This window comes from Gastrolobium bilobum, unplaced genomic scaffold (assembly GCF_033153095.1).
Source record: "Gastrolobium bilobum isolate Gb01-03AN ecotype WA unplaced genomic scaffold, APGP_CSIRO_Gbil_v1 utg16919, whole genome shotgun sequence".
Classification (NCBI taxonomy): domain Eukaryota; kingdom Viridiplantae; phylum Streptophyta; class Magnoliopsida; order Fabales; family Fabaceae; genus Gastrolobium; species Gastrolobium bilobum.
The window spans coordinates 9518-26366 of NW_026897069.1; the positions used below are offsets into that span (position 1 = coordinate 9518).

At 36.5% G+C, this 16849-nt stretch overlaps 1 protein-coding gene across 1 annotated transcript; it reads left to right on the top strand.

Annotated features, from left to right (window-relative positions):
- The first annotated feature begins 362 nt into the window (after positions 1–362).
- On the top strand, positions 363–11583 carry LOC133303831 (uncharacterized). The gene is made up of 13 exons (XM_061503798.1): positions 363–598; positions 725–753; positions 1031–1133; positions 1454–1625; positions 2766–2951; positions 3163–3323; positions 5433–5709; positions 6566–6774; positions 7155–7253; positions 8783–9312; positions 9615–10384; positions 10603–10801; positions 11250–11583. Exons 1-13 carry the CDS (start codon positions 436–438, stop codon positions 11400–11402), a joined length of 3051 nt encoding a protein of 1016 aa, XP_061359782.1. The 5' UTR covers positions 363–435; the 3' UTR covers positions 11403–11583.
- Positions 11584–16849: the final 5266 nt, after the last annotated feature.

Sequence of the window (16849 nt, forward strand, 5' to 3'; positions counted from 1 at the left end):
ATAAAATTATAGGATTAAATTTTTTTTACAATTTCTTATAATCATATTTTATTATCATTGATTTTCGTCAATAAATGATTATCATTTTAGCAAATTAAATTCATTAATTAATTATTAATTCACAATAAATAATAACCGTTGTTGATTGACAGAAATCAACTGTGTTAAGATACGATGGTAAGAGATTATAAAAAAAAAAAATTGTAAGTGTAACCTTCCTTAATATTAATTTTTTAAAATTTATCTTATTATAATCTAATATTTTAGAATTAAACGACGTCGTAACAGAGACCCCTAGAACAGTATCGTCCTCCGAAGTGTCAGAAGCTGGGTGCGCGAGTTGGTTCCAGAAAAAAGAAAAAAAAGAATAAGAAAGAGAAACTTCACGGTGGGAGAAAAAGCCGGGAAGAGAAACTCTGCTTGGGAAAATCTTCGATGGAGGAGGGTTTAGAGAAGAGAGAATTGGAAGGTGCAGTGGTTGGCAAAGTTGCAGAAGTGATATCTGCTATAAAGAATGCGAAGGACGTTGATGAAGTCATTTGCGCACTTCACTCCATGGCCATCCTCCTTTTCCCTCTCGACCCCTCTCTTCTCTCAGGTTCCCTCCTATGCGTTTAGCCTATATTTGTTGATTTATTACCCTAGGTGGAATTGAATGTGTGATATTTCATTGGTTTGAAACAGCATTTTGATTTTGTATGTATGAATGTCTCCAATTTTGCAGGTAGTATTGATGAGAGTTTCCGAAACCAGGTTCGTGTCATTCCTGTCTTGAGAGTTTCCTTTATGAAGAAGGGTTTTGGAGGGAAAAGGAAGGGTTGACGAAGTTTTCGTTTTTGAATTGAGAGAGTTATATAGTGTTTATAAGAATGAATAAGAAATTGATGGAAAAGTTTCATGATAAAAATTCTTAAATTAAAGAATATTTACTTGAAATTAAAATTTTATCCTCCCTTTCCTTTTACCCTCAAAATCCTCCATCCCAAACGTACTAGTGTCATCTTCATGATTCTTCTTGTGTCGTGTTCAGGTCTTCAGCGCCAAAGTTCCTTCTGCAGAAGAACGAGATGGTTGGTGGCATGCATTTTACCGAGGAGCTGCTTTTCCTACACTGGCTAGGTTCTTGTTACTTGGTAATTTTTTTGATGTTTTATATTTTTTCTTTATATTGCAGTTTAAAGTATCCTCTTTTTTTTTTTTTTGGGGGGGGGGGGGGGGGGTGTGTGTCTATGCAATGCTGCTGATCAGTGATCAGGAACCAATGTAATGTTGTGTTCACAATTGTGGGGTGAGTGGCTAGGAACTTAGTTAACGGTTCTTCTTTTAAGGATCCGCTTTTATGTGTGGTGTTAGGCCCTGAACATTTTTTGTCTCTTCAATATTTTTTAGTTGCTCAAGTCAAAATTAATGTTGCTTTTCTTGTTTTTCTCATATAATATGCAACTTCCTGCAGATGTTGCCCCCAATTGGTTGGCTTGTTTCCCCTTTTCAGCACAGAAACATGTTTATGATGTTTTCTTTGTTCATGGATTTCTCACTGAGGTGCTGCAGATTTTGGTTCCTTTTCTCCAGCAGAATGGGAGTCATGGTCTTGATGTTAATGCTGTCCTCTCAAATTCCGAAAGGTATGAATGTTCATATTGTGCTATCTAGAGTTATCAATTGTGTGTGCTAGGGGCACTATGGCGCTGCGGTGGCCAATATGGGTGCTAGAGCCCAAAATTGTGGCTTCTATAGCAGAAAAAAGTGGCCAGTGGCCGCTATGGTGAACACGGGGTAAAAAACAACATTTTGCTCCGAATTTCTGTTATTGTGAGTTTTTTACTTTAGAAACATTATAGGGTGTGAAACCCTTCTTCCTCTATAATTCACACAAAAAACGTTACCCAGATTCCAAACTCTGTTGTCTGACCCAGTGACCCACTGCTTGCCAGCATCTGTTTCCGGCGAACCCCAACATTTTCTGGCCACTGACCACCTACTGCTTGCAGGTCTCTGTTCTTCCTTTGGCTTCTGTTCACACATTAGAGTTGGGTCTCTGTTCATGCTTCGCAGATCGCAGGTGTCTGTTCTTTTTTGTGTTCTGTTCTTTCTTCTTCCTTCCAGTTCACAGGTCTCTGCTCTTTTTTTCCTGTGTTCCGTTCTTTCTTCTTCCTTCACTTTTCTCACTTCACATTTCACACACTCCTAATTTTTATCTAATGCATTCTGATTTCTCCTATCAATTTCTTCATCTTCCTATTTTTTCGACTTCATTCCTATACGGCAAACTCGGAGCAATGGTAAAGCGTTCCTTTTTGACTGAAAGATCACGGGTTCGAATCCGGGAAATAACCTCTTTACAAATCTGCAACGGTAAAGTTGCATACAATGATTTCTATCACTCCTACCCTCGTTAGTTGGGTTTAATTGAGAGTTTAAATTTATTCCAATGATTTCATTGCTCCTAGATTGATGGTGATTGTGTGTCACATTAGACTATATTTCGTGATTATTTATTATGAATGTCTTTAATTTTTTTTGAACAATTATATATGAGTAGCATAAATTATTTAGTTCGGAGCTATAATCTTTGGTGTAGCAGCCATCCCACAATAGTGGATTGATAACTATGATGCTATCTCTTACATGCAGTTTTCTCCGCCTTTAAAGTCATTTACTCTAACACTTGTTATCAACATGCATGTGCTTAATTCGATGTAAAGTAACAATCCAAATTAATTTAACATTAGGAAGAACTTATTCAGATTTAACATTTATGACAGACTGCTTGTACTGTGTTTGATTGAAAATAATGGGGTGCTGCGGTTAGCAAGAGAGTTTGGTGGTTCTTCTAAATCAGAAGGTTTTACAAATGAACAGATCAAGCTGGATGTATCTAGGGTGGCTCAGATTGTTGCCTCTATTCCTGACAAATCAAGAATGAACTCCCCATCTTCATTGTCATCTCAGTATCCTCTCTATTTTTTTTCTTTGTTTATATAGTTTATAGGTTCTATATATTGACATGGTTTTGCTGTTCTCTTTACTTGATTAACATATCTTGTTTAACTATTTCCATTGATGGAATATGATCTTTGGAGGATTTAGCCAGATTATATTGTCATGGTTCTGAGTTCCTTTGTAAGCAATTCATGTTTTTTCTTCACCAAGAGTATTCAGTTTGTTCTTCAAGCAGATTATTGACCAACTACTCTCCGTGGCAGAAGAAAGAGAGATGATTTTGCTAGAAAATGTAGACACCTTGGATGAAATGGACAAAAATGGTGCACTGTTATTTGTAGGGGAAATGTTTTCTCGCATTTGTCGCCGTGGCTCTGCTGGTAACTAGAAAATTTGAAACACTGGAATTTTTTTTAACTACATATATTAGCTAGTATCATTAAATTGCTTTCAGTTAATTACCAGCCTTTTTGAAATAGATCACATTTGCTTCATATCAATCTTTATCTTATATTAAACCAACTCCCTTTTTTCTTTATAAATAATAAGTTTGGAGCCACAGTTTGTTGGAAGTTTTTTACCATTTTGTTAAGAAAACCCAAAAAGGCATCTTGTCAGTTGTCATATAGGTTATATAATTCACAGAAGACAATAAGTGTTATGTGTTATAGTTTGCAGAAGGCACGTTATTTTACTTCTTATTTGCAACATTTGTTGGTGAGTTGTTTTTTTTTTAAAAAAAAGACAGCTTGGTGCAATAAAATTCCTGCTATGCGCGGGGTCCAGCGATGGATCAGATCCACTGTGTTGGTCTATAGTAGGTAGCCTTATCTTGCATTTGCAAGAGGCTGATACATGAATCAAACTTGTGACATCTTGGTCACACAGCAACAAAAGTAAATATAAGCTGGTGATTCAATGAGAAATTGACATCATAACCAAGTTTTTTCAAGGTTTTGAATGCATTCTTATGCAATGGCATTTGGTTACAGACCATTTTAAGTTTGTAACCTATTAAACTGTTTTAATATCTTGAATCTTCATCTAAATAGTAAAGATGCTACGTGGAGGTTGTATCTAGTTTCCTTGGATGTAGCTTGATATCAGCTGGCTAAGGAAGAGCCTGAAGTGACCTCCCCAGTCTCAACCAACCTGTGAGTGGTGTCGTTAGACTTAGATGTAAACCAAGTAAACAAACAACTATCTAATACAATCCCAAATGAAACCTTTGGTGAATAATTTCACAATGATGTGAATCCATGTTAAGCAACACTTCAAGAAGGTTCTTGAAAGTTGGATGCTGGGATTTTGAAATATGAACATTTTGTCTGTGCTTCTTAAGAGTGTAAAAGTCAAGCTAAATTGCTAATACGCGGACCAACCAAAACCATTCTATTCTTGTTAACATCAATGTAATCTTATACACAAACCATGGTTTTTAGATTGTACATAAAAAATAACATTCTCATGACTTAGTCAACTTAGGTAATTTTGTTTTGAAAATAGACGATGAGTCTCTGTGGTTAGGTATCTCATTGTTTTAACTTTTAATGGATCTGTTGGAATAAAGATCTACTATTTCTTATATACAAAACACTGGTTTGAGAGACAGGAAGCATAAAGGTTGACTTTAACTGTCTTATGTCTCTTAACTTAATGGAAAATATAATAAAACTGCTTTTAAAATTGCTTAAAGGGTCTAAGAACCCATTTAGATGGGCTTTTGAAAAAAGGACTTTTTATGCCTTGTTTTTTTTAGAAGGATTTTTTAAAAGCCAGAGCTATTTTGCATTTGGATGTAGCACATGTAAAGCACTTTTGACCCAAAAAATTGTTTGGATATTAAAATTAAAAAACACTTCTTATGTATAAAATTACTAAAAGGGACATGTGAAAACAAATCATAGAAGTAAAATTTGGTAGTGGTGATGATGGCGACGACAAGAAGTTGGTGGTTGGGGAGGTGGCAGCGATGGCTGTAACGGGATGGCGGCAGCAGGGGCGGCTTGGTGATGGAAGTGAGGTGGTGGCAACAGTGGCAGTGGTAGTGGGGTGTGGTGATGGTGGTCGTGAGGGTGGTGGTGGGAGGTGAGGTGGCGGTGGCAGTGGGATTGGTTGGGGTTTGGGTTGGGGCAAATTCGAATTTTGATAAAGATATTTGGCTTTTTTATTTCTGGTTTTTTTAGAAGCCAGAAATTTTACCTTTAAAAAAAGCATAATTTTGACTTTTTTGTAACTTTTGCTTTTTTTACAAGCTGACATCCAAATGCTTATTTATAGCAAGAAAGCCTTTGCCCCCCCCCAAAAAATAAAAAATCAGCTTTTGGATTAAAATAACCCATCCAAACGGGCTCTAATCCAATGAAGTTGTTAACCTGCAGTCATGACTTTTAAATACCGTTAGTGTTGTGAATTATAATTGATTTTTGTCTGTACTAGCTGTTTAAAGTGATCAAAATTGTTTCCCGGTTGAATCTCTTTTCTTGTAGATCAGTTATCAAGCGAATTAATACCCCGAGTTCTAAGACTTGTCAACAGCTGCTTATCATCAAGTAACAATTCAGTTACTAAGGAATTGCTTGAATCAAAACCGGACTCAATGTTTTGGTTGAGACTGATGGAATCAATCAGGGATCCTTATACCATGGAAAGAATCTCTGAGCAGATATTGCATAAGCTAGCAACTCAACATGCAAATGATGTTCAAGCCTATTGGGTCCTGTGGCTGTTATTCCACCGAAATTTTAAGCTTCAGGTTTCTGTCAGGTTAGTGGAAAAAGTAGTTAATTTTGCCTTTATTCACAGATCATCTGGAAATAACGCTTCATTTGGATTGAGGTAAAGAAAACAGGCAAAACTTCGTTGGGTGAAGAGAAAAATAATGGGGAAAAACATGAACTTAAAATTTTGATGTTTTCACCACAGATATCCTCCCCGCTTTCTCACTCTCAATTTAAACAGAGTGAAAATATTGCAACAACATATAATAAGGATGGCTTTTGTGAGGAATATCATGATTTAGATTAAAATAATTGATGCATCCGTATCCTTGCAATGAGTGTGTCGTGAAGGTGTAGCCTCTTGTATAGTATCCTTGGCAGGTAAAACTTATTAAAAGGTACCTGACAGGCGCTATCCCACTGCAGTGCTGGAGAACTATATGATAGAAACTTTTAAATGGAACTAATCGTGACCATACTTGAATGTCACCAATTGATTAAATTTATAGACAATTTTTTTGTTTATGCATCAATACTTTCTGTGCTTTGATAATCTAGAACAATGCATGAAATGGGTCCCCCCCAAAAAAAATTCTTCATATGTTGCCAGTGATTACAACAATATTTTTGCCCTTTCAATTATAATTAGACCAATATTTTTATTTTTTTATTTATGTATGAAATGTGTTTTACTAGTTGTTTGCAGCTCCTCATGTTTTTGGTTATTGTTGAAATTAGGTCTTTTCACAGAGCTTAGATTATGTAGGCATGACAGCACCATCATGAGCAGTTTTTTTTACTCTCTTTTTTACTTTTGTTTTTTAGAATAGTAATGATATACCACTATTAATATATATGCTTTTGCCCCTTTGTTTTGCGATGTTTCCATGGCTTCTCCTCAGGTCCATGTTTGTTGACAAATTCCTGCTCTGGAAAGTATTTCCTTTTAGCTGCCTGAAATGGATCCTTCAATTTGCTGTTCTTGAGTGTCCACCTAGTACCTCCTTATCAGAACATAATCGCCCTGGGTTCTTGAAAATTGTACAACATCTGTTGGCAGCATGGTCTAAGAAAGAATTTGTGCAAACAGCACCTACCGAACAACAAGCTTGTATCCTTTTTCATTATGCTAATATTCTGAAAATACGTGGGAATAGAGGGATACATAGTTTCTGTTTGTTGTGAATTTAAAAAGGATGGCCTAGTGAATGAGGCTACCCTCATTGAGGGGTTTGAGAGAGGGTCAGATGTATGTAGCCTTACACCTGTAAGTGGAAAGGCTATTTCCACACTACAGCCCATGATCACCAAGTTTTAAGGTAGCAACCTTACTGTTGTGTCAAGGCTCGCCCTCTTCCAATTTGATATAAATTGCTGCATTATAATTGCAACAATCTCATGCACTTTCTTCCTCTGATCATTCCCTGGGACTGATGACATCTTTATTATTGTAGTGCATTTATTTATTTATGTTTCCTATATTTATCTCAGATATATCTGCTGCACTAGGCCTTTCTCTGGAGACAATGTCTAAGGAAGAATTGGATGGGATGAAGGATGCCATGCACTTGATTCTTCAAGGAGTTAGCTGTAATTATCGTTTACTTAATTGTTGGGTATCTTGATTATAAGAATGGCAAGTGGGGATTATGTGGGATTGGAACTTTTGTCCACCCTTAATCCTTCAGAACATTTTTTAAGTACCAGGCCCTACCCAAAGGAAGGATGTGGTAGGTCTGAAAACAATTTATGAGTGATTTGGGGCCTTCAAGATAGCGAAATGGTTCCTTTTTGAACTTGATGTATTATTTTCTGTGGGCCTGCTTTGAGTTAAGTCTGTTAGATTTAAAACCATTCATGTTCTTTCCCCCAATAGCTTTAGCTTTTGGGATAATTGGTTTATGACTTAATATCACAGCCCCTATGATATATGGTCTAGAACTGAGTCCTTATTACCCTCATGTTTCTAAATAAAAATTTAAATTGTAGCACAAAGTAGGGTGGGCATGTGTATAGTCCTCGCTTCAAGTCCAAAGGGCTCTTGCGTGAGCGGATGTATTAGATATAAAACCATTCATGAGCTTAAGCTTTTGGAATATTTGATTCATGACAAAGTCAAACATGTCATCAGTATGAAATTTAGGTTGTTATTCAAACCACATAGGGCTTATATGCTAGCATTCCCAAACTTTCATTTCCCTGCTACCCAATTAACAATTTTTTGCTATATACGAAACTTAAGTTGAATTATACGGAAATTAATGCTTTTGATGAAAGACCTTTCTCCAGTACCCTTGTTTTTTCAAGGGATACCAGTACCCACAATTAAATTCCAATAAGAATCTAACAAGTTTATTAACTTGCTAGAGTGTTTTCCTATCTGGTTCAACCTTTCATTTTAGTTTAACTATCAATAATCTAAAACATCACTTAAAAGTTTTCGTATTTGCTAAAAAACCATACTTCTGGATTTTTGCCAGTCATAGTCTTATACATTCATCAAGAGAAAGTATTGTTGTAAAACAAGATGGAATAATTTGTATTAATAATGTGACTGCTTTGATGATTTTTTTTTTTTTTTGAGGGTCCATCTCCATATCCACCCCACTTCCACTCAGTAGTCTTATAAAGCTGATTAAAAATGGGTAGCTATCCCTTCTTGCAGAATAGTTGACATTATGATACGACCCTTTCTATGATGAGGGTGTACAATAGGAAACGATTCAGGGGATCAACTACTTATTGCTGACTCAGCACATGGGTGAATGGCATTTCTGTTAGAAACAGTTAGCATGGATTGTGATAGGAGAGAAAAAGGGTACTGTTATACGGGAGTGGGGCTGGCATTTTTGGGGGGATCATCTTTTGGGCATTGAACTTGGGTCTTTGGAGAGATCAGAAGCTCTCTAAGTCTTCTGAAGTTATCTTTTAGTTTTACTTTTCCTTGTTATTGCACTCTTATCTTTTTCTGTAATTTCCATTCAGACATGTTTGTACTGTTTCTTGGGCTATTTTCAAGCCAGAATATTAATACCATTTGCTGAATCTTTTAGTTTAGCTTATTGGTTGTTGTTGTCCGTATAACATTCATCTTCTAATTTTTTGTGTAATTGTTTCAGGTAGGCTGGAGAGTCCTAATCATTTAGTTCGAAAAATGGCTAGCAGTATTGCTTTGGCATTGTCTAAAATTATTGATCCAAAAAATCCTCTGTACCTTGATGATAGCTGCAGTGGGGAGACAATTGATTGGGAATTTGGATTCACTGTCCCAAAGAAAGAGACTCTAGCTGCCGCAAATTGCAGAGAAAAAGGTGTTGAGGAAACAAAAATCTCTATAATGTCAGGTCCGGAGACGGATTGTGATTCCCCTTCCAATAAAGAGAGAGGCATTAATGTAAGGAGTAAAAAGAAGTTATTGGCCTTTAATGTGCTTGATCCAGATGAGATTATTGATCCAGCAGCACTGAATATTGAATCAGACGTTAATGATGAGGATGATGGCGATGGTGCGAGTGAGAATTCATATTCCTCAAGTGATTCATCTTTACAGCCATATGATTTGTCAGATGATGACTCAGATTTGAAAAGAAACTTTTCACAGTTGGCTGATGTGGTTGCGGCTCTTAGAAAATCTGATGATGCTGATGGGGTTTGTCATTTGCTCCCAGGATACTTTTTCATTGCATTTTGATCATCTGCTATATCTAAACTTAAGGCAATTTGATTTCTCATGGTTTAAAGTTTAATATATTATAAATTAAAATTTTCGACAATTACTGCAATTACCAAGTATTGTATCTTCTGGTTTGGACTGAGATATTCAAAAACCAATTTGTAGTCCTGCGTAAGTGTGACTGACCTGATGCATTCTTGCCTTTAGCGTAGGTTTCTTGGTGTCCTGCTTTTTGGCTGAAAGTCTGATGCTTTGTAAATTTTGCCCTTTTACTGTAGGTGGAAAGAGCTCTTGATGTAGCTGAGACGCTCATAAGAGCTTCCCCAGATGAACTAAAACACGCAGCAAGGGATCTAACCAGAACTCTTGTTCAGGTTCGTTGCTCTGATATTGCTTTAGAAGGTGCAGAAGAATCAGTGGAAGACAAAAGACAAAGAGCGTTAGTTGCCTTGGCAGTCACCTGCCCATTTGAATCACTTGACACACTAAACAAGCTTTTGTATTCACCTAATGTAGATATTAGTCAACGCATTATGATACTAGATGTCATGACAGAAGCAGCTCGGGAGCTTGCTGACTCAAAAATTATGAAACCCAAACATCAGACTAGTTCCCTTATTTCTGTTGTTTCAGATACCCGACCTTGGTTCTTGCCTAGCAGCACAGGGATTTCTGGAGCTGGTTCCTGGAAAGAGATCTCAGGTACTGGCAGCTGGTTGAATTGGTCAAATAGCTATGAGAGAGAACTTCCCTCGAAACCTAATCAGGTCAAGAAAGGGAAATCACGCCGGTGGAGCCTAAGATCTCCTTCTGCTCAACAAAACCAGATGGAGTGTTCTCATAACAAGTTTCCCATGTATGCTGCTGCATTCATGCTTCCTGCCATGGAAGGGTATGATAAAAAAAGGCACGGTGTTGACTTGCTCGGCAGGGATTTTATTGTCTTGGGGAAACTCATTTATATGCTTGGGGTTTGTATGAAATCTGTAGCCATGCATCCAGAAGCATCTGTGCTGGCTCCCTCGCTTCTGGATATGTTAAGATCCAGGTACTGGTCGAGACATTAGTTGTCTATTTAATTGCAAACCCTATGAGGACGGACATAGTCTAAATCTTGATCCCCACACCAAAAGTGTGTCTGTATATGCGCATGTTAGTATAATTGATAGTTCGGTGTTCAATTGGTTGTTTATGTTTATATTTCCTTTTGTTACTTCATTTGCTAATGCAAGAAACTTATCGTCACTTTTCGTTTAACTCATGCAGAGAGTTATGCCATCACAAGGAAGCATATGTGAGAAAAGCTGTCCTCTTTGCAGCTGCATGCATATTGATGGCTCTTCATCCTGCTTACATTTCATCTGCTTTACTTGAAGGAAATGTTGAAATTTCCACTGGCCTCGAATGGATTCGCACATGGGCCCTTGATGTAGCTGAGTCAGACACAGATAAAGAATGCTATATGGTAAGCAAAAGGAACTTTGAAGCTTTTAAGAGGTTAATCTATGTCCCCACAAAGAGGCTAAGCTTCAAAGTGGTTTACGAGATTTTCTATTATCTCTGCTTATACTTTGGTCATAAAAGGTTTAAATTTTCATGCATTGGTCTAAAGTTATTTAATGGTGACAAGATTACAAACATAGTTTTAGCTACTTAAATGTATATAATCAATCTTGGTCTCTTTGTGAACTTGCATATTTACTCTTACGATTCATGATAATATATGGTCTGTTAAAATATTAACTCAGATGGCTTGTAATTATCTCTAGGAATTTTATTCTTGGACCTTTTTATTCGCTGTAGAGCCCTACAACTCCCTCCCCCCCCCCCCCCCCCTCTCCTCTCCTTCTATTGTGTGGTTTAACTCTTCTGTTATTTCCCGTAACCGAATAAACATTTTTGTCTCACAATAGATGGCTAGGACATGTATACAACTCCATGCTGAGATGGCTCTTCAAACTTCCCGAGCATTGGAGTCAGCAAGAAGTTCACTCAAGGCAGGTCCTACTCTCCCTTCTGATGCATCCAAAGTGTCCATTAAAATTCCCTACTTAAACGGTGATTAGTTGTCCTACTGGCTATTGTGAATGGCTTCATTTAATATGAATTCAAAATTGTACTAATTATCACTCTGCTACTCGTTTCCTTGTTCATTAAACTTTTGATCCACTCCTTGTATATTTTTAAAAGTTACATTTATTTTAGGTTTCTAGGTTCAGCATTTTGTACGACACCAATGTTCATATACTGATTTAAAATGCATTCCAAAATTAATAATATTTAATTCTTACGCCTTCTCAATTCCTTTCTCCTGCTGCGTTTTTTTTTTTTTGGCTACTTGATATAATTTCTCAACAAAATATTCAACTTGATCTAACTAATGAATTTATATTTTCTTGATGGGCAAAGGAAAAGAAATATAACAATTGATCAACTTTGTTGTTTCCTTTTCGGTTTTAGGCTGTCGTTGGAGTATTCCTTCTTATTTTATAACGTGTCTAAGAAGCCCGACTTATCTTCTGTTAATAATTGAACATTACTTTCAATAAATTTTGCCTTGCTTAATTGGCAACAGTGATCAAAATGTCACTTTTATCAAATTTTTTGTCTAAATATTATGCGAACAATGTTATTTCTTAATATGTCACGTGGGTAAATTCGCCAGCTATTGTAACGAACTCGGTTTGTTGACGTATCACATTTTTAGTGGAGATCAAGTTTGCTACATGAGATAGCGAACTTGGTTGCAATACATAAAATTTTTGCATTCCAACCAAGTTCGCTATCTCAAGTAGCGAACAGCGAACTTGGTACTGGTATTCACTAGAAACGTGATACGTCAGCAAACCTAGTTCACTAAGTGCTCAGCAAATTTGCCCACGTGGCATATTGGGAAAGGGAAATAACACTGTTCGCGTGATATTTAGATAAAAAATTTGGTAAACAGTGACATTTTGATCCGTGTTCCTGCTTAATTGAACTTGGGGGGAAGGACGGCATGTCGATTTTGTTATGGTCTGTCTATTACTTCTGGTTTAAAGAGAATGGGAATAGTGTTATCAAATGAGAGTTTTCATGCATAGAGTTTGTATCTAAGAGAAACAAGCCATAGATTGATTCATTTGAAGCTTATTAAATAAAACTCTTATTCTAGAGCTCAGTATCATTAACTGTAAACTAATACCAGATAATTTAGCTAGGGTCTTGGTATAAGCAACTTAATAATCAAATTTATCCCGTTCGTTAATTACTTCGTTAAATACTAAATTCTTCGTTAATAATCAAATCTAGCTTATCAAATTTAGCTAGATTTTGTTATCCTCTTTTTTTGTAATAAAAATTCTTCGTTAAATACTTTTATTGATGTATAAATAACCACTAAAGCAGTAGTGGTGCCTTCGCATTTGGGATGGATTCGACTAGAAGTCAAAATGGACCAAACATGTCAGGCTAACTTATTTATGCACAAAAATTAAGCGGAACAGATTTTTAAAATACTAATTCATTTAAATTAAATCATTTTCAGGGCCTTCCGACCCATTTAAATCGAATTTGAAAACAAATTACCGGTTTGATGTGTTTGCCAAACAATGTACTAGTATAATGCAATAATATGAGCAGAACATGAGTGCACATTCCATGTAGAATACGCCACATGATTGCGCATGAGATAGGGGCGCGACTTGGTGAATTGCGCAATATGGCTTGATCACCTATCACCACACCGAAGTATCGCATGGACCTTCAACCCAACTCAGGATTTTGTCCATGGCTCAATCCGGGTTGTCTGTCCTATCTACCCCTATCCCCTACACTATATAATCCCCTTCGCCCTCTGAATTCTGAAATTCATTTGGAACAGCCAACAATGTACCGCACATTGGTTATTTTTACGAGCATTGCCATGGCGAACAATGTTAATTGTCAATATGCTACACGTTCAAATTCGCTATAACAACAAGCTTGATTTGCTGATGTGCGTATATGTGTTGGCTAAGTAGTTCGCTACACAACAGGCATCAAACTAGGTGGCATTAATTGCCACAGCAAACTAGGTGGCATTAATTGCCACTTGCCGTGCCCATCTACAAAGACACGTGTCAATCGCAGAGAAGTTCCCTTTACCTTCTAGCGAACTAGGTGCAACGGTAATAAAAAAAAGCCGCTGGGCCACGTGTCATAACATAGACAAGTTTGCTGGAGGAAAAAGCGAACTTGGCCCAACGGCTATCCACCTCAGCCCTGCCTATATAAACCCCCCATTCTCTCTCAATATACACTATCTTTCAATACACTTTCTCTCAATACACTTTTGGCAAACCCATAAAGGTTAGTATTATATTTTTATAATTTATGCTTTTTTAATATTAATTATTTGATATTATTTATTTATAGGATAGAAATCTTAAGTTAGAAGACATGTTATTTTTTGTTCAAACTATAGGATAGAAGCCATGTATATTAATGTTATTATATTCTTTTGTATATAGGATAATTGATGTAGCATTTTATATTTCATAATTAAATTTATGAAGGAATTTTTATTATGTGTTATTTATTTTATTTTAATACTAATTATCTTAGGACTTGAAACCGTAGAAGATAAATATATATTTTATTTAAAACATAGGATAGAGCTTATGTGGAATTGTTGTTGTATTAATGTTATTATATTAATGTCGTGAATTATTTTTGATGTTAAAATTAATTTTGAATTGTGTTAGATTTTTTATTTTAATAATTATGATTTTAGGTCTCGAAACCTTAGGTTAGAGGAGACATTATTTTTGTTGTTTTATGTTCTCGTAGGATTGAGACCATGTGTATATATTGTTATTGTATGATAGTTTGTGAATTATATAAATTTGAAAATTTTAAATTTTAAATTTTAAATTTTAAATTTTAAATTGTGTATTATTTTTACTATTGAATTTTTTAATTACAAATCAAATTATTAATATATTATAATTTTTGCTTGAAATAGATACTTGAAATAAAAGGATATTTGAAATATTATTGAATCGTATTTGAATCTGTACATAGGGGTCTCTATTTATAGAGACTTCTTGACCTAATTTTGACCTAATGGGCTTGGCCCAATATACAAGTTAACGGACTAAATAAATACAAATAAATGACTACATAATTACTAATAAATGACTACATAATTACTATTTACAACAGCAATAAATGACTACATAATTACTAATAAATGACTACATAATTACTATTTACAACACTCCCCCTCAAGCTGAGGAATAGATATTTATCATTCCCAGTTTGCTAGCAAGTTCTTGAAATCTATCTGAAGGAAGCCCCTTTGTCAATAGATCAGCTAATTGACGCCCAGTGGGAATGTATGGAGTGGTAATCAACCCGCTATCAAGTTTCTCTTTGATGAAATGGCGGTCGACCTCAATATGTTTAGTCCGATCATGTTGAACTGGATTATGAGCTATACAAATAGCGGACTTATTATCACATAGCAGCTTCATAGGTCCCTCATATTTTATTTTTAGATCATCAAGTACAATTTTCAGCCACAGTAACTCACAAATGCCTTGAGCCATAGCTCGAAATTCAGCTTCTGCACTTGATTTGGCGACCACATCTTGTTTCTTACTTCTCCATGTCACCAAGTTACCACAAAGAAACATGCAATAACCAGTGGTAGAACGACGGTCAGTCACGGATCCAGCATAATCAGCATCTGTGTAGACTTCTAAAGATAGATTGCCATCACGTCGGAATAACAACCCTTTACCAGGAGTACCTTTCAGATACTGAAGAATTCTCTCTACTGCCTGCATATGTTTCTCCTTTGGATCGTGCATAAACTGACTGACAACACTAACAGCATAAGCTAAGTCTGGTCTAGTATGGGCCAAATATATCAATTTCCCAACTAGCCGTTGATATTGTCCTTTATCAACTGGAGGACTCTGCTCTTCATAGCCCATCTTGTGATTCTGCTCAATAGGAGTATTAGAGGGTTTACACCCGAGCTTTCCTGCTTCTTTGAGAAGATCGAGAACATATTTCCTCTGGCTGATAAAGATTCCTTTGCTCGAATGAGCTACTTCTATCCCTAGGAAATATCTCAGTTTCCCAAGGTCTTTGACTTCAAACTCAGAGGCAAGCCGTGTTTGCAGAATCTGTCTCTCCACAAAATCATCACCTGTGATAATAATATCATCAACATATACAAGGAGCACAGTAAGCTTCCCATTTTGGGAGTGCTTGAAAAAAAGAGTGTGATCTCCTTGACTTTGTTTATATCCTAAGGTCATCATAACCTTAGTAAACTTTCCAAACCAGGCACGAGGTGACTGCTTCAATCCATACAAGGCCTTTTTTAATTTACAAACTTTATTTTCTCCCTTCACAGAATCAAAACCAGGCGGAATTTCCATGTAGACTTCTTCTTCTAACTCACCATTGAGGAAAGCATTCTTCACATCAAATTGGTTTATATCCCAATTGTAATGGGAAGCAAGGGATAACAAAACTCTCACCGTATTCATCTTTGCAACTGGAGCAAATGTTTCTTCATAATCAATGCCATAGGTTTGAGAGTAACCTTTGGCAACTAATCGAGCTTTGTATCTCTCAAGAGTTCCATCAGAATTATATTTCAGGGCATAAACCCATCTGCACCCTACTGCTTTCTTTCCAGTAGGTCTATCAATAACCTCCCATGTTTTATTTTTCTCCAATGCATTCATCTCCTCTTGCATGGCTTGAGCCCAATTCCTATCTTTCAAGGCTTCATGTACTGATTTTGGGATTGCAATAGAGTCTAGTGCTGAAACAAAGCTTTTGTGCTGCACAGAAAGATTAGCAGAGGAAACAAACTGGGAGATAGGGTATTGAGTACAAGAGGGACAGGAGGGACAAGATTTCTTGGGACAAGCTCTTTTTCCTTTTCTAAGAGCAATGGGTAAATCATCAGAATCAGTAGTAATGGGTAAGTCATCAGAAGTATTAACATCATGATCAAAAATATGAGATTCAGGACTTACCAGTGGTTCAGACGATTGAGGTTGCTGCTGAGACAATGTGGGTTGTTTCCTTCTTTCAGGTGTCATAATCTTTCGTATCTCTGGTGTACTTGATGTATCAATCACAGGAGAATCAGTCACAGGAGGATTACTCACAAGAGGATCAGACACAGGAGGAACAGACAAAGGAGAAACAGACACAGGAGGAACAAGACCAGGTGGAGGATACACTGACATAGGTAAAGGAGTAGACACTGATGATTCAAACTCAAAGAAGGGAGGTGATGAGATTTCTGGTGAAGGATTCTCCCCCTGAAGATGAGGACCTTGGAAAAAGGACTCAGATTCTTGAAATGTAACATCCATAGAAACAAAAAATTTCCTACTACTAGGGTGATAGCACTTGTAGCCCTTCTTATCAGGAACACAACCAAGAAAAACACATTTAATAGCCCTAGGGTCTAACTTACTGCGATGATGTTTATGAACATGAACAAAAGCAACACACCCAA